Below are 18,866 nucleotides of genomic sequence, written 5' to 3'. Positions count from 1 at the left end.
GACACTTTTATTTGTCAGAATGTCTGAAATATGAAAACTCCCCAATAGATAAACAAATATAACCCTTGGGGAGAAATGATTATATTTCTAGCTAGTGTCATTGAACTCAAATATGGTTTAATGTTTAGGGTCATTTATTATTTGTATCTGTAAACAGAGTTTAATCAATTTATTAACAAAGAATCAAGTTTAGAAGTACGCAACCTTTATTATATAAATTCAAATGTTGAAAAAGTTACATGCAAAAAAATATCAATATACATGTATGTATGTATGTAGTTGTTAAATACAAGACATGTACTAGAATAGAATTGTAACTATTAAGACAGGTACCGCACGAGTATTAAGAGGACTAATACTTTCATGGTACCTTTTTTATGCGAGTACGTATGATCAAATTTTTTGATTTTTCAACTCGCTTGATTACATGTGCACATGACATTGCGATTAATTTTGTGCTAGTATTTATTTTTAGGGTTGAATCAATCTTGTTTTTTCTTATTGGTATTAGTCATTCTTATACTTCCACTATTGTTTTTCAATCCCAAGCATAAATGGCATTCGCTAGATTTAGCACATTTTATGGATTTTTTGTTTTTGAATACTCTAAATTTCATTATCAATTGGACCTTTCAACTGTTTTAATTCGAGTGCCCCTAATGCGTCTGTGTATCTAATTATAAACATGGTACTTTGATGAGTGTTTGGTACTCTTTCTGTTTATTATACCTCAGTTTGTATTTTCTTTATAAAATTACGGACGATTAAATTTACTATTTTCACGAAATTGTCTGAAAAGACTATTTATCGGTTACAAATGTAATAGTTTCAAAAACTATTTACTGGATATGAGCTATTTACTGGAAGCAAACATTTTCCAGTAAAAAGACTGTCAACTGGTTAATAGCTTAAAAACCAGTTAATAATAGTAGTCTTTTTACGGGAAATGTTATTGTGTGGTGTCAATAAAGAAAAAAGGTTCGAGGAATATTTACGTCGTCCGCTTCATTCAAAATTGATTGTTTACCAAAAGTATTTCATTTGGAACAGTTGTAAGTGTTGCAGTATACAGAGAATAGCCCTGCATTGTCCCGAAATATATACTGGCTTCTTTCTGTATAATAAAACACTTATTTAATGGTTATTCGTACAATATTATTATAATAAGTTTATTGTCCTCGTAGCCAGTAAATAAGTGTATAATATTTCAGAAAGCAGACTTATACTTGGATTTCTTCATATATTGTATGCAGATGCATAATGTGCTGAAGTTTTTGTCTGGCATATGTCTGTTGCCCTTTTCCTCATTTTCATGGACCAACTAATTTTATCACCTGATTTTTCCAGTTCTTATGAGTGATTGGACAAACGAATCATTGCTAGGAATACTTGTCCGTAAGACAGACTTCATCTGACCTTGACCTAAATTCATGGTGAAGACTAGTGATCAATGTTAATTTTTCTTGGTTGGGCTCAAGATTTCTTGGGTACAATTATCAATATGCCATGTAAAGTAGATGTATGGAATGAGGGTAAAGTGTATATATCCGTCTGGCAGGGTTCATCTGAGCATGACTATTTTTCATGGTTCATTCGTCGACGTCAATTTTTGTGATGAGGTCCATTTCTCATATATAATAAGCAATCTGTCAACTACATTTGGGGTATGGAATGATTTTAAGGGTGCATTTGTCTGTCTGGTAGTGGTCATCCCACCTTGAACTCGTCATAGTTCATTGGTAAAGGTTTCGTGATTATCTCATTTTCTCTATAATGCAATTAACAATAGATCAACTATATTTGGTATAGAGAAGGGATCCACTCGATCTTGACCTCATTTCATAGATCAATGTTCATGATTTCTTTGATAATATTTACAGCAGCTAACTAACTATATTGGATGTTTTGAATGATTATAAAATGTACATGTTTGCTTGGCAGGGATTGTTTGACCTTGACCTCATTTTTATAGATCATTGATAGTGTGAATTTTATGTGATATCTGTAGTAAAGTATTGATCTATAAATACATTAATAAATTTGAATCCCGTTCAGTAAAGCATGTGAAACATTTCAGCTTATGCACTCTTATTTAATGTACAACTATGTCAATCTTTAACCTTTTTACGATGTCACAATGACATCACAATATTATGTCTGCACTAAAGGGAACAGACTATATTCTTTTATTAATAACATCAACATGATTCTGAGAGAATTGAACACTATGTCAACTTTGAGGACCAAATAGTGGCTCTATTTATTCTTTCTCCATTGACTTTTCTAACAGTCTGAATTTGATTAGGAACTTTCTACGAGTTATTTTGTAAAAGTCCCCGTCTTTCCTACCTCAATCAAATTTGGTATTGTTAATCTGTTTGTGACTTTTTTCTTTGATTTGTTTTGTTAAAATTCGTTCCTGCAGTTTTTAATTTTTATTCAATGAAACTCCATTTAAGCTATATAGGTCTACAAGGGATTGTGTATACATGTATGTCAAACATTACATTGTGTCATAGATCAAACTTATTCGTTCAGTGTATGTTTACTGGTTTTTGTTAATAATTATGTCTTTTTATTGAGTTAAGCCATTTGAATTGATATTTTGTAGTGTGTCTTTCTATGTTGTGATGTAACACTATTATTTCAGGTTAGGGTGAAGGTTGGCGCCTGTTAAAACGTTTAAACCCGCTGCATTTGTTTGCACCTGTCCTAAGTCAGGAACCTGTTGTTCAGAGGTTGTCGTTTGTTGATGTTGAAGTGTTTCTCGTTTCTCGTTTTTATATAGATTAGACCGTTGGATTTCCCGTTTGAATGGTTTTACACTAGTCAATGTTGGGGCCCTTTATAGCTTGCTGTTCGGTGTGAGCCAAGGCTCCGTGTTGAAGGCCGTACTTTGACCTATAATGGTTTACTTTTACAAATTGTGTCTTGGGTGGAGAGTTGTATCATTGGCACTCATACCACATCTTCTTATATCTACATAGCAAGTTATCGAATTCGTGCATTTACCCCCCCCCCCCCCTCCCCCACCCCCACTAAAAAACATCAAATTTCCTTACTTCCCAAAATGAGCTATTCTGAATTTAAAAAAAAAAAAAATGAAAATCTCTTCGAAAACCAAATTCCGGTTTGTTTATGGCAGTGTAAAAAAAATGACTGAAAATACCGCCTTCAAAACACTTGGCAATAGTTACAATAAGTTGAGTATAATTGTTGTTGCGGGCAAACATGCTGTAAATGTTTGATGGTATATATACAGTTTTAAAATATTGCATAATAAGTTAGCAATGAGGCTCTTTGAGGTCTTGTTATTTTTTCTTTTTATTATACACAATATATTGTAGATTAACCGTTGGTCTCTACAAAAATTTTCATAAACTGTTCTCTCAATTTAAGATTTAAACCATATTTTTTTTACAAATATCATTTCTTGATAGGAGAAAATTTTTTTCTTTAAAGTTTTCAATTAACTGGTTATATCATTTTTCAAAAATAAGTCCTTGTGTTGAATTTGAACACGTTTACGACATCTACGATAATAATCAAAACAAAAGTGATGTCTGTTGTTCGAAAGACTTCATCATACCTTAGATGAAAGGTTACTTAGTAGGCAAAGATAGATTCCTTGTTAAAATTTCTCCTCATTCTTCCAATGACGTGAACTTGTTCGAATACTGCTTGTGCCCCCGCCTTATTACGTTCAGACATATATATATACGTATACAGCTCTTACATTTGTGCAAATATGAGTAATAAAATCGTTGAGATAACATATTAAAAGGTTGCTTTCGTGTCTTTTAGAATGAAGTTAAGTACTTATACTTTCATTTTGTTAGATTAAGATGCTTCAATTATACGCATGAAATGCTCTGCGTTTATTGTTTGAAAACATCAATTATCAATATGACATAAACACTTCAAAATGCAATTTTTTTTCAGCCAATACCGATTGCTTTTGTGCCGCCGTTGTAGTTATTGTACCGTTAATTTTTTTTAGAGGTGAGTATGATAAATGTATATAGTATATATTTTGCTGTTTCTCATATTTGCTTTTCGTTTATTGTTTTGCATAGTTCGTTCTTATGTTATGCCTTTCCGTTACACCACTATCACTGGTTAGCAGGAGGGTTTTGCGCAAACAAACTAGTTTAAAACCGCCACATTCTGTATGTGCCTGTTTTAAGTCAGGAGCCTGTAATTCAGGGGTTGCCATTTGTTGCTGTGTTACACATTTGTTTTTCGTTCATTATTTTATACATAAATTAGGCCCGTTAATTTTCTCGTTTGAATTGTTTTACATTTGTCATTTCGGGGCATTTTATAGCTGACTATGCGATTTGGGCTTTGCTCATTGTTGAAGGCTGTACGGTGAGCTATAGTTGTTAATTTCTGTGTCATTTAGTCTCTTGTGGAGAGTTGTCTCATTGGCAATCATACCACATCTTCTTTTTATATATACATGGAAAACAAACGGATCAAACCAAATAGTGGTAGATTTTGATGCTGGAAATTTCTGTCGTCCTTTACTCCGCTGTCTTCAGTATCTCTTTCTATAGATATGTATTGCGCTGAAGGTATTTATCATTTCTTGTTTCGTGCAAAAATATTACATTGTCTGGCATATAATTATGAATGTAAAAATAAGTAGAAGTTCGGTGCATGTATGTTCATCAATGAGATCAATTTTCACTCAAAATCTAAATATTTACATGTTCAGCCTCCGTAAAGCCGACATGAAAATTCCGCACAGACGTCATTTATATTACCCAGGATAGGGAAAGGTTAGCGGTTTCTTGGACGCTCATATAACAGTACAAAAATAAGGAGAAGTGGTATGATTGCCAATGAGATAACTCTCCACCAAAGTTCAAATTAAGTGGATGTAAGCAATTATAGGCAACCGTACTAGTAGCTTTTTTTGTTCATTCATTTGAAAATCATTTAAGATTTTGGTAAATAATTTAAATATAACAATTATAACATTGATTCAAATATGAATTGTATTGACCAATATAACATTCAATTAAATCTATATTAAGAACATTCTGAAACTGACACTTGTTAGACATGAGGTAAAAAGTCCGAGGAATCCGCATTGCTTTATTCCTTTTTACATAGTTCTTTAATAGTAGTAATATTAAGCTGGAAAGATAGTAACATTTAACTTAATATTTTAACCGAAAAAAAAACGCAACATCACTATTGAACATATTACAAATTACGAATTACAAATATACATAACACAAATTTACAAAAAATAATTACAAAAGTACATATACTTTGTATCACAAATGTAGCATGTAGCATGTACGGAAAATCAAAATTAGAATTTTTAATTTAATAGATTTTAGTTGCAATTCGCAGACATTCAATTGTCGAGTTGCACTCTTACAAATTAAGATTTGCTAATTTGGAATTTTAAAATTGCAGAGTTATAATAATACTTTATTCAGAAGCAATACAGCTTATAGAATATACATTTTTACATAAATTTTTATATATATACACAATTTTAGAATTGCAAAGTTGGAATTTCAAAATTACAGAGTTACATACATAAAATTTGAAAATTGCAAAGTAGAGGAATTATGCCACCTTTGGCTTTCCATAATCACTAGCCTGTCCAGCTCCGAGGTTGTGAGTTCAAATACCCGCTGGTTGCGAGGTTTGCTCGACTCCGATCTAAATTGACTAGGATTGCCAGTTTTCCTGCCGTAAGTCGGTGGTTCCCTCTGGCTATCACTTTTAAAAACTGGCCTCTATGATATAGCCAAGGTTGGTAAAAGTGGCACCAACAAACAAACAAAATAAACAATATTGTTTGTAGACAAGACAAGACAAGACAAGACAAGACAAGAAGACAAGACAATATTTTATTTAAGTCTCACCTCTTACAAAACATTTACACATTATAAATTCACATATAAACCAGATCCATTCTAAAAAGAGTAATAACTGTCCTTTGCTAGATTTAGATATTTCAGTTTTACGCGGGAAACTCTACACTAAAATATACGACAAAAGGGACGATTTTTCGTTCCCTATTGTTAATTTTCTTTTTTTTTTTACGGTGATGTTCCTTTGGCACCATCTTACGGTGTTCATATATCACGACTAGTTCGCTATGCCCCAAACTCCCCGGCAGTTCCAGCTCCGATCCGCATACTACTCTACACTAATGATGGGTAAAGGACAATTATTCTGGAACGGAAACGATCACTGTACGGAGTTTGGCTGTGCCCGTGTCTGTTGTAACGTTTTGGATTTCAATGAACGTAATCTATGTATTACTGGTAAATTATTAAGTCAGGGATTTCAATACCACAAATTACTTTAAACCTTTACTAAATTCTTCCAAAGATAAAAAGATTTTGTTTTGAAGTTTGGTTGTACCCGTAGAAAACTTATTTCAAACGGGATAGCACATCCTCATTATTACGGAGATGTTGTTTAGAGAACCCGGAAATTTGGAAACGATCCGGGTAAACTTATCGATTCTTTAAATAAACTTATTCTAAAAGGTTACCAATTCAATATTGTAATTAGGTCTTTGAATATTGATTTTATTGGTATTGATATTGATTTTGTTATCAGTAAATTAAAATCAAACTAAATATTATTTATATATACATATGCATATCTCTGACTGTTTCATGATGACGTCTTTACACTAAATTCAATGGATGTTAGATGTGTACTGATTGATATTTTAGTCTTAGATGCATGATTTTTCCATTAGTTGTTATTGGCTTTGAACTAGCTGTCAGTAACTGCGAGTATTCTCAGATCTGTACTTAGTGTATTTCTGTTGTGTGGATGTATAAGTACCCGTTCACGTCCACTCTGTGTTTTTGTTAGATGTATTTCTATTTGTATCCATCTGATGAGTTAAGCCTTTTCCAACTGATTTTTATAGTTTGTTCTTATGTTGTACTGTTACACTGTCCCAGGTTAGGGGGGGGGGGGGGTGGGGGGGGGGGGGGGGTTTGGCGCAAACAAACAAGTTCAACCCCGCCACATTCTGTATTTGTCTGTCCCAGTCAGGAGCCTGTAATTCAGTGGTTGCCGTTTGTTGCTGTGTAACATTTGTTTTTCGTTCATTATTTTGTACACAAATAAGGCCGTTAGTTTTCTCGTTAGATTTGTTTTACATTTGTCATTACGGGGCTTTTAATAGCTGACTATGCGGTATGGGCTTTGCTCATTGTTGAAGGTCTTACGGTGACCTATAGTTTTTGATTTCTGTGTCATTTGGTCTCTTGTGGAGAGTTTTCTCATTGGCAATCACATCACATCTTCTTATTGTCGAGCCTGCGACTTTTGTCGCAGAAAGCTCGACATAGGGATAGTGATCCGGCGGCGGCAGCGGCGGCGTTAGCTAACTTCTTACAAGCTTTATATTTTCCAAGGTGGAAGACCTGGCTGCTCCATACTTTGTATATAGATGCCTTATGTTATGAAGTTTCCGTCTGTCATATATTTAATGCATAGATTGATTGTAAGGTGTACATGTCTGTCTGGCATGGTTCATCTCGCCTTAATCTTATTTTCATGGTTCATTGGTCAATGTTTAGTTTTCCTGTTTAAGTCTGTTTCTTGGAAACTATAAGCAATAGGTCAACTATATTTGGTGTATTAAATGATTGTAAGGTGTACATGTATTTCCGGTTTGGTTTATCTGACCTTGACCTCATTTTCTTGGATCATGTTAAGTTTATGTGATACTTTTAGTAAAGCTTTAAATTTAGGACTATCAACATAAAATCAATGGTCAGTAAAGAAGGCGAGACATTTCAGCGTGTGCACTCTTGTTTTTATATTATGAGAGTTGTATGCTACAGTTAATAATATTCCCCCTAAAGGATGGAAATTGCCTCAACGTATTAAATAAAAGTTGTTTTTATTTTGGTTAAGAAAAAACAAAAATAAATAAGACATAAATACGATAACTGAATAAAATCTTTTTTTTTATGTTTCGTGAATTCCCGTTTGACGTAAAAGGGGAAATTATAAAAGTTTTGTAAGGTTGCAGTTATTTGATGTATATATCTAAATGATAGAACTTTTTCATGAGGGTCTGGATGGGGTTTAGAGAATAGAGGATAATGGGCCAAATCTACAGAAAAATAAATAGAGAAAAGTAGAGCAAAAATAAAAAATAAAGGAGTGCTTAAATATAAAGAATAGAGAATAATTGGCAAAGAAAATTGAGAATGGAAATAGGGAATGTGTCAAAGAGACAACAACCCAACAAAAGAGCAGAAAACAGCCCAAGGCCATCAATGGGTCTTCATCACAGCAAGAAAATCCCGCACCCGGAGTCGGGCTTCAGCTGGCCCCTAAACAAAAATGTGTACTAGTTCAGTGAAAATGGATGCCACACTAAACTCCGAAACATATTAATGAACTAAAATTTAAAAAAAAAACATACAAGACTAACAAAGATCAGAAGCTCCTGACTTGGGACAGGCGCAAAAATGCGGCGGGGTTAAACATGTTTTGTGAGATCTCAACCCTCCCCTATACCTCCAGCCAATGTAGAATAAACAAACACACAGCAATACGCACAGTAAACTCAGTTTAAAAGAAGTCCGAGTCTCAATTAAACTGATTGAAAGATTATGTCTTCATCATATGAAAATCATGCACAATTCCTCCCGTTAGGGGTTTAGTATCATACCATTATAAAATATGTGAGAAGAACATAACCCGTATCATGCCAACAACTGGTTTTAGAATAAATGTGATTATTTCCGATACAAAGACTCTATGAGTGAATCAATATTAATTCCAAAATATACCATCTTTAATGACCTGACAACAGTATCGTAACAATATCCCTTCTGAATAAGTCTAATTAAAGGTTTGGTTTGCTTTTGAGGAGAATGACGACATTTTTGTGCTTTGTATAGAATATTACCATAAAAGATTGAAAACATATAAGAAATAGAGAAAAAATACCTAAAAAATTAAAGAATACAGAATTGAAGGACCCCATCCAGACCCTCTCTCATTGGATAGTTGGTTATTTAGGGATATTGTTTTTAAAAGAAAAATGAGATCTTGTTGATTTATTAGCTTTATTTTTTCTATGAAAGAAAAACAGTAAACAAACAAATACTATAGTTACCGTGTGAAATAAGCAGTGTTTCTGGAATAACTACCGTCTAGTATGCTCGTAAGAACGTAGACCATTTGTAAGGTCTCGCGTAGACATGTTGTGAAGAAATACATTTTTCGGTAAAGTCTGTCGACCTTATTATTATTATTTATTAAAGAATGCTATTTCCTTATTTCCTTGACAACAAAAATAATGAATCAACATTTATCTCACTATCATTCATTCATCAGACAGACCACTTGACTGACACAAATTGCAATGAAACAATTTCAGGAAGTGAAAAAGATGAATAAACTCTAAAAAAAAAGAAAGAAAAATACAAGAATGTTCTAAATAAAACAGGCTGTGTGACATGCAACGCATGGTTAAATGTACCGGTACAAATTAACAAAGAGGAAATCCATATCGGTTTTTACACAAGAACCTTGTCATTTAAAACAGTTATTTAATGGACAAAGTCGTGATAAAGTAGCAACAGACAACTGACATCTATGAAGGAGTTGCATGTTACTAAAAAAAATTTACTTAATGGGTAAAACGTACTTTGGAAATGTTCATTGAAGAAAGACAAGAAATAAAAAAAAAAAAAAAATATTGACTTGCTTTTATTTACTTACTGATTTCGATTTGGTTTCAATGCAAGTATAATCGTCCTGTTCATGCTGTTACATTTGCCACTGGACGTAAGATAGTTTCAATATAAGTAATCGTCCTGTATATGTCTGTAATATTTGCCAGTGGACGTTAGAACGTTTCAATACAATTAATCGGCCTGTATATGATTGTAACATTTGCCACTGGACGTTAACCAGACGACAATTTAGCAAATTATGTAGTTGCAAAGGAGTAGGTTCGATGAGGTCATAATTTGACCTCTTTTGCCAGCTTAAATTTAAAGTTAGAACCGTTACAAAAGCTTGAAATAAATGAAGAGCAACATAGAAAAAGTAATGAAGATTAACTGCAGAATTTGGAGAATATTCAATAAAGACGACAGAGATTTGAGACTGCTATAAATACATGTATCTACGTGAGACAATAAACACATTGTATCTAGATAAACTTGAACAAAATACGCAACTGGAAATCCAAGCTGCGAAACACAATGCCACATCACAAATAGACAGACTCCTTACAAAAAATTTCCGAATATGGGAAAACAATTAAAGAACTACAGAACAATTTGTCCATGATCTTTTTTTGGCGGTAAAATGCCTAATGGGATTATAATTCTGCTTGAAAACTACATTACAAACTTGAGGAGTACTGATTATATTCATAACAGATTATATGGATAGATGGTACTTTCTATAAATCGATTATTATGATGCTGAACTAGATTTCAAGAAAGCCATCCTTACAAAGCATACTTTAATATTGTATTCTTTGCGCACTCTAGAACACAAAAAAAAAACCCCAACATTACTGCCCACAGAAACACTTGTTGTAAACATTTTATTTCGTGAAAAAATGCTGACTGGCTCTAGAAATATTTTGCATAGATTATATTATGATTGCTCTTTTAAATTTTATCGCTGACCTGAATTCCAAGAACTACAACCGATCATCGATTGACATTGGATAAAATTTGGAATAATTCTGTTATAAATCATTTTACATGTTGCATTAAGTTTATGCATATATGATGATAATTTAGAAATAAAGCCACTGTCTGTTGCATTAATTTCACAACAGAGTCGTTTTTTAAAACGTCAAACGTTTTTGATTCTTTCACTTGGAATAGTTTTGGATTGGAGATTCGTAAACAGCTAGATACACAAATGCTGTCAGCTACACATACCTGATAGAACTATTGTCATAAAATTAATGAAAATGAAAAAAAACACGAGAAACAAGTTGCGGCGGGAATAGTCAACTTGTGTGGTATTAAAAGCATTTGGGATATACTTCAGACACAGTATCCAAACAACAAAAAAATGATAAAATTATACAGTTGTATATTACCTTAGAAATTTTGAATTGATAACATTTTTGACATCTAAAGTCTCTGTTTCTTTTGATAGTTTAGTATTAAAAATGGACGATTCATTATATTGATACCGCATTAATTACCATTTAAATTTTAAGAAAGAACAGTACAGAACGTAACCAAACATTAGCGTGCAATAAATATCATTTTGCATAATGCAAACAAAGCTTTGAATTAGTGACGTCATCAGGGACAAAACTAGGTTTAATTGATTTTCATGCTTCGCTATGCAATAAACTGCAACCACCGACAAAAATAACCAAAATATAAAAGACATCTGGAGAGAAAAATACAGTCTACAACGATAGGCAGCTGTCTTTACAATATGACAAGCTACATAACAGTTTCAGAAACAATCAAAGATAATGCTACCAATACCAAATTATCAAAAGAAAAGAAAACAATTACGACTGCTACTGTTGAGGTTCCGGACTTGAGACAGGCCAAGTATACAATTCTACTATCAGGTGTCTATTTATAATTTTTGTGTTTTATTTAGTACTAAACTGTTTGTAATTGTCGAGTCTTTTTTCTTATTCGTGATTACTTTCTTTTTACAGCTGGAATATACTAGATGTAAAAAAAAAAGAAAGCAGTAGTAAATTTTAATAGATATGCTGCGTCTCTTTTTGTGGCAAGTATGCGTACGTCACGTACTTGTTACTTTATACATCCGGGTTTATTTATTGACCTTGTGAGAAAACATAAAATGTTTTGATAGTGATGTTTATATGATGACATCAACATTTTAAGGTAAAATCACTAATATTATTTTCCTATCTAAAAATTGATGATTAAACAACATACTTTTATTTTGGAAAAGCAGAATAAAACAAAAGTACTTTCGAATTCTATTAGTTACATAGTGTGCTAGTTACCTAATACGATATATATATATATATGAAATTTACTGACCCCATATATATCGTATTAGGTTACTAGCACACTATGTAACGAATTTATCTTACCGACTATCTTATAACATGTGGTATTTAGACTAGAGGCATATCAAAGTGATTAAGTCTTCAATATCGTTTTTCCGTTTGTATTAAGAACCTACTTCCATCGGTCTTTACAAAAACAAATGCCAACAATAACAACTTGTTCGCTTTAAATGTGTTTTATGAATTTATTTCAATCGTTCATCATCAATTTCTTCATCTGTTGAAACCTTTAAGATTTTTCCTCAACACCGTGTTGTTTTTATAAAGGGCGTTACACCACTTCTAACCGTGTATTGAAATAAGCCCCGCCTACTAATATAATATGGAATATACACGGTCTCCACGCGGTTGCTTTTAACTAATCATATTCCTAGAAATGTATAGGAGGTAAGATAAATTGTTATAACCTGATATAGACACACCTTGACAATGAATACATATATTTACCTATTTGAGAATGGTTTGCACATTGCTGCTTCCGTTTGGTGACCGTCATCATTTCTGATTATTCTGTCAGTCATTATCTAAAAATATAATTCATAAAATATAAATAGGTATATGAATAATTATATTGCGTTCAATCAAGTAATAAAAGTGGGACTTTCCTCGACAGTTAATTGTGGTTTATAATTTATAATAATCCGAAACGAATTTAATATTTAGAAATATGACCGTGTTTACACCTGTAAATTATTCTATGTACTGATAATTCTGTGCTCCTGGAAAAGTTTATGACATAGAGATAGTAGATGTATAAAAATTATATGACTTTCGTTTTCCTTTTTTTATTTGCTCACCTGCATGTGAGCTTTAACGATCATTTGGCGTCCTTCGTCCTCCGTTTTTCGTCGTCGTCCGTCGTCGTCGTCGTTGGAAACTTTTAAAACATCTTCTCATCTGAAACTCCTGAATCAAATGTTACCAAACTTTACACGAATGTTCCTCGGGAAATCTAGTTTAAAATATAGTATCCGGGCATTTGACCCATGAAGAAAGATTGGTGCTGTTTCTAAAAATAGAAAATATTGGTTAAATGCAGTTTTTGGCTTACATCTCAAAAACAAAAGCAGTTAGAGCAAAACTGTCAGGGTTAAAATGACCAGAAGGTCAATGTCTATCAATTTATGTTTTTTTCAGATAATTGGACACCCCATTTTTGAACCCTTTTATGAGAACTTGCCCTCGAAAGTTGATTTTTACCAAATTTTGCAGAAAAAACTTGATAGATAGAGAGAAACTGCAAACAGCATAATGGTTAGCAAACAAAGACATACAAATAAGTCAACATGACTGAAATCGCAATTAATCCCTTATAGGAGTTATACATGTAACCATTTAGAGATGATTTCTATCCTATTTAATAGAAACCATAATAAAGGGAGATTGTAATTAGCAACAATCTTCATCAACATAAAATCTGCTAAGTCAACATGAATGAAATCGTCAATTATGACCTTACATGAGTTATTCCGCAGGAAAATGGTAAGCAAAAAAAAAAGATCGACAAATTAGCAAATAATCGTCAATTGACCTCTTATATAAATTATTGCCCATGAAAGATGGTTTTACCTATATTTAAAATTGAGAATGGAAATGGGGAATGTGTCAAAGAGACAACAACCCGACCATAGAACAGACAACAGCAGAAGGTCACCAACAGGTCTTCAATGCAGCGAGAAATTCCCGCACCCGGAGGCGTCCTTCAGCTGGCCCCTAAACAAATATATATACTAGTTCAGTGATAATGAACGCCATACTAAACTCCAAATTGTACACAAGAAACTAAAATTAAAAATAATACAAGACTAACAAAGGCTAGACGCTCCTGACTTGGGACAGGCGCAAAAATGCGGCGGGGTTGCATTTTTGCAGAAAACATAATAAATAGTGAGAAATTAATTTTTTTTTAGCAAAGATCTAAAGCAAAATAAGATCTACAAATAAGTCAACATGGTCGAAATTGTAAACTTCCCCTCTATAGGAGTCATTGTCCCTGAATAACATTTTTCCCCCATTAAATATTTTTTGGCAGAAACGTTTGTAAAAAGAAAGCAACAATTCAGGGAAAAAATGTTTCGCAAAGTTGGATTTACAAATAAGTCAACTTGATTGGCCCCTTATAGGAGTACTTGGCCTTGTAAGATGATATTTTTCACCATTTTTGCGATTTTTCAGCACAGTAAAATCTACAAATAAGTTAACACGGCTGAAACTGTCAACCGACCCCTTATTGTTTACATTTCCCCTAAATGATGATTTTATGTTTTTTGTATTTTGTAAAAAACCTCAACAAAAGTAGATTGAGAGAAAATAAAAAGCAAATGAAATCAGTGGAAAAGATCTACAATTTTGTCAACACAGCATAATTTTCATACTTCTGATATGATTTATAGCCTTATTTATCTTCCCTTTATAATTTTGCCAATTATCTCAAAAACTTTAATAAATATGTATTAGCTATCAACAGTAAAACGATCATAAAAAAAAGTCTACAAAATATCACTAAATAAAATTTACAAATAAGAAAACATTAAATGAGTTTAATAAAGGTCAAATAAATATCAAAATGGCATATTTTCACCAGGTGAGCGATTCAGGCTGTTGGGAGCCTCTTTTTTATATATTTGTTGTCCTAAATTGAGGTTTAAAAAATATATGAAAATTAATTAGTACTATTTAGCTCGCTTCAAAGTCAGTAACTATGTTTTTCTTGTTTTAAGATTAGAATGGCTTCAGCAAGTGGAACATTTTGTGGTGTATGTGAAACCCAGCATGTGGTGAGAGAGGCCACATTCTGGTGTTCTGAATGCGATGAAGGGTTATGCTCATCATGCGAAAAACACCATCGAGCTTCCAAAGCCTCAAGAAATCATGAAGTTATTTCAGTGAATAATTATCAAAAAATACCGAACACCATAGCAAATATAAACCAATACTGCTCAGACCATGAGAAAAAATATCAGCTCTACTGTTCCAAACATGAAAAACTCTGTTGTCCGCTTTGCATTACGAGAAATCACAAAACATGTGATTTGATGGCAATTGATGATATTGTTAAAACGTCGAAAACTTCCGCATTATTTGACATTATGGAACAAAGTTTAAAAGATATGAAGAGCAACATGAAAAAAATAGTTGAAGACAGAAAGCAGAATTTGGAGAAAATTCAGCAACAGCGACAGAGATTCCAGACAGATATAAAAGAGATACGAGAGAAAATAAACAAACACCTAGATAAACTTGAAAAAAAAATACAACAGGATATCCAAGTAGCGACACAGAAAGTCCAATCACAAATAGAAAAACTACATTCTAAAATTTCCGACAATGGAAAATCACTAGATGAGCTGTCGAAGAATATTTTTGCGACGAAAAGTTTTGCAACTGACCTTCAAACTTTTTTTGGTGGTAAAATGTTTGAGGCCGAGATCCAAAAGGAAGAGAAGTTTATGCAGTCTTTAATAGAAGATGGAAGCTTACAACAAATAAACCTACAATGCAAACTTGATGACAAGATGTCTGATATACTCTCCATGACAAAGATTGGAGATATATCCATTATAACAAATTCACCAACCATTACCTTGACCATTGATAGAGACAAACAAGCTCAACACATGGTACCAACGATATCAAAAACAATGAATGACATCAATCCTACCTTATTGAAAAAATTTGAGATACCGAAAGGGGAAATAGGTATTGGAATCACGGGCTGTACCATCATGCCTTCTAGAAAAATAGTTTTCGTAGATCGATCAAATGATCGTCTTGTAATCCATAACGAAAATGGACTATTTGATTATGAAATATCTGTATCGCGTTTACCTTTTGATGTTGCATGTGTTGAGGAAAACGTCGTCGCTGTCACCCATAATGCAGAGCCCTATCATATAGAAATCATTGACATAAGAAATAAAAAGATTTTAAATAAGATTAAAACAAACAATCAGTGCTACGGCATTACAAATAACAAAGGAAGATTAATATATTATGAAAAACGGAGAGGTATTCAGACAGCAGAAGCCATTAATGAAAGTACTGTCACCACATTAGTAAAATTCGATGATGTGTTTAATTACTGCTATGTTACAGCATCAAATAACAAAATATACAATTCAAACTATGATTCAGGTACCGTCACATGCTACACAATCACTGGACAAAAGGTTTGGGAATACAAAAATGAATCAATTTTGAAAAGGATTCGAGGAGTAACTGTTGATAACGATTCCAATGTGTACGTGGCCTCGCGTAATTATAACAGTGTCGTAGGAGTTTCACCAGATGGAAAGAATGCCCGTGAATTATTAAAAGAAAACTGGATTGATTGGTCCTATGGTATCCATTTTGATCAAGGGAGAAATATTCTACTAATTACTAACTTAGATGGAATAGCTTCTTTGTATAACATTTAATGATTATATTTGTTTTAGAATTTATCGGCTAAAAATACAAAAATCTAACAGTTTGAAACAGTCAGTAGACTTTTTAACAAAATTATATATGTAAATAATGTAAACATATTATTGAAATTACTAATAAAAGAAGCATATTTTACATTAATTAAATTTGTGGTAGGGTTAATTTCCCCAGAATCCCCTCCTTCAATGTTTACAAAATTCACAATCTCATAGCTAAATGTATGTATTTTGAAGTTCGAACAATATTTTGGATTATTTCCAAAAAGATGACCAAGACTATTTAGTAATAAACGTATGAAGAAGCCACAAACCGCATTTTTGAGAAATATTGGCAATTTGTAAGTATTTATGAAAAAAGAAAGTCGATTTAATAACCAAAACCATAATTCTGTTGAAATTAAGTCTAAATATTATCTTTCGGATATAAATCATTTCATTTTGGTGAAGAGCTCGAGACATCTCGTTTTCAATCTAAATTTTACAAAAACATGAAAATTTGCTATGCTGTATCAAAATGCTTTCAACAGCAACATGAAGCGCCAAATAACTTTTTGATTTTGGAAATATGTGAAATAGTTGATAAATGTTTTAAGTACATGACATATACTCTAAAATTCTAACAGGATCCGACAACTTTAAAATTTTAACCGCCTGGGATTAAATCAAATACAAGGCTTGTTACTGACTTTATGCTTTGTCATCAGTGTATGTGGTAATGTTAAAAAGACTTTAAACTGATATTATGCTATTATGCATATAGGTGATGATAAGTTTATGGTGAGCCGAGATCAAACAGATTCGGTAAATTTCTATAACATTATTCCCATTGAAAAGAAGTTCTTTGGTATTTGACTAAATTCATAATATAACAGTTTTCCCTGTAATTTCGTGGTTTCGAAAACATATCATATTTCTGATATTTTATAAGATTATAATTTATATGCGAAATGGCAAATACTAAGAAAGGAAAAATTTTGGCAAACAAAATTCTTTTAGAACATTATTAAAAGTTTAACATATCGTTACTCTGTGAATGAAACAAAAACACAGGAAATAAGCAGTTTAAATCTATATTTTTGAGTACGGCCTAGGTGGCCGACCAGTCTAAGTAGTGGTCTACATGGTCATTAGCCTGTTAGTACACCACTCGCGACAAGTGCGTTCGATCTTTATTGACTAGGATTGCCTACTGAAGGTTGAGGACAGCCATGTTATAGCCAAGAATGCTGAAAGTGGGAAAGTTTGAGACATGGAGCAGGTAGATGTATAAAATTTATATAACTTTTGTGTTTCTTTCTCTATTAGTTCATCTGCATGTGAGCTCGGCGTATGTAGTCCATCGTCTGTCGTGTCGATCGTCTACCTTTGTTTGTTATCGTCGTTGTCCGTCGTCGTCGTCGTCGTCGGGAACACAAAAAAATCTTCTTCTCTGAAACTGCTGGGCCAAATGTAACTAAACTTTACATGAATGTTCCGCAAGAAATCTAGTTTAAAAAAATTGTATCCGATCATTTGATCCATGAACAAAGATGGGTGCTGTTAATAGAAACAGAAAATTGTGGATACAATGAATGTTTTGGCTTATATCTCAAAAAACTAAAGCAGTTACAACAAAACGAGTAAAAATTAGCAGAAGGTCAAGATTTATTTCTTATTGAATTTATAGAAAATCGGACAACTTATTTTTTAACCCTTAAGAAGTAATTGCCCTTATAAGATGATTTTTACCAATTGTTGCAGAAACCATGAGAGATAGAAAGAAACTACAAACAGCAAAATGGTAAAACAAAGATCTACAAATGAGTCAATATGACTAAAATCGCAATTGATCCCTTATAGTAATTATTGCCACCAACAGATGATTTTATCCAATTTAGCAGAATCTTTAAAAAGAGAGAAACTGTAAATAGCAACAATGTTCAACAAAATAGGATGTACTTATAAGTAAACATAAATGCATTCGTCAGTGAACTCTTATAGGAGTTAAAGCCCTGGATATAAGACTTTTACGAATTTTGGCAGAAACCATTAAAGATACAGAGAAACTGTGAATATAAAAAATGGTAATCACAAACAGATATAAATATTAGTCACCATGGCCAAAATCGTCAATTGGCCTTATTATTGGAATTATTGCCCTTCGAAGATGGTTTTTACTCAAATGTATGTTTTTTTGCAGAAACCCGAATAAATCAGAGAAATTGTAAAATAGCAAAGACGTTAAGCATAATAAGATCTATAAATAAGTCAACATGACTTACATTGTAAACTGACTTCCTATTGGAGTTATTGTCTCTAGATGACTTTTTTTTTATCATTTAAATACTTGTTAGTCTGAAACGCTCAAAATAGAATGCAACAATTTATGGAAAACATGTCCAGCA

General features: G+C 32.6%; 1 protein-coding gene across 2 annotated transcripts; it reads left to right on the top strand.

Moving 5' to 3' along the window:
* The first annotated feature begins 11,773 nt into the window (after positions 1-11,773).
* On the top strand, positions 11,774-16,618 carry LOC127729954 (uncharacterized). 2 transcript variants are annotated; one of them, XM_052237941.1, is made up of 2 exons: positions 11,774-11,867; positions 14,784-16,618. In XM_052237941.1, the coding sequence occupies exon 2, from the start codon at positions 14,785-14,787 to the stop codon at positions 16,474-16,476; it is 1,692 nt and encodes a 563-aa protein (XP_052093901.1). In that variant the 5' UTR covers positions 11,774-11,867; position 14,784; the 3' UTR covers positions 16,477-16,618. The 2 variants fall into 2 exon arrangements, with proteins under 2 accessions (XP_052093901.1, XP_052093900.1); XM_052237940.1 differs by having other exon boundaries at positions 14,779-16,618.
* The last annotated feature ends 2,248 nt before the right edge of the window (positions 16,619-18,866 follow it).

This window comes from Mytilus californianus, unplaced genomic scaffold (assembly GCF_021869535.1).
Source record: "Mytilus californianus isolate M0D057914Y unplaced genomic scaffold, xbMytCali1.0.p SCAF_2, whole genome shotgun sequence".
In the NCBI taxonomy this organism is placed as follows: Eukaryota; Metazoa; Mollusca; class Bivalvia; order Mytilida; family Mytilidae; genus Mytilus; species Mytilus californianus.
The sequence above is the reverse complement of the archived record's forward strand: the minus strand, read 5'-3'. Positions and strand labels throughout refer to the sequence as shown.

Bases quoted from the DNA above. Each gene is read 5' to 3' on its own strand.
- LOC127729954 (XM_052237941.1), top strand. From the start codon at position 14,785: ATGGCTTCAGCAAGTGGAACATTTTGTGGTGTATGTGAAACCCAGCAT.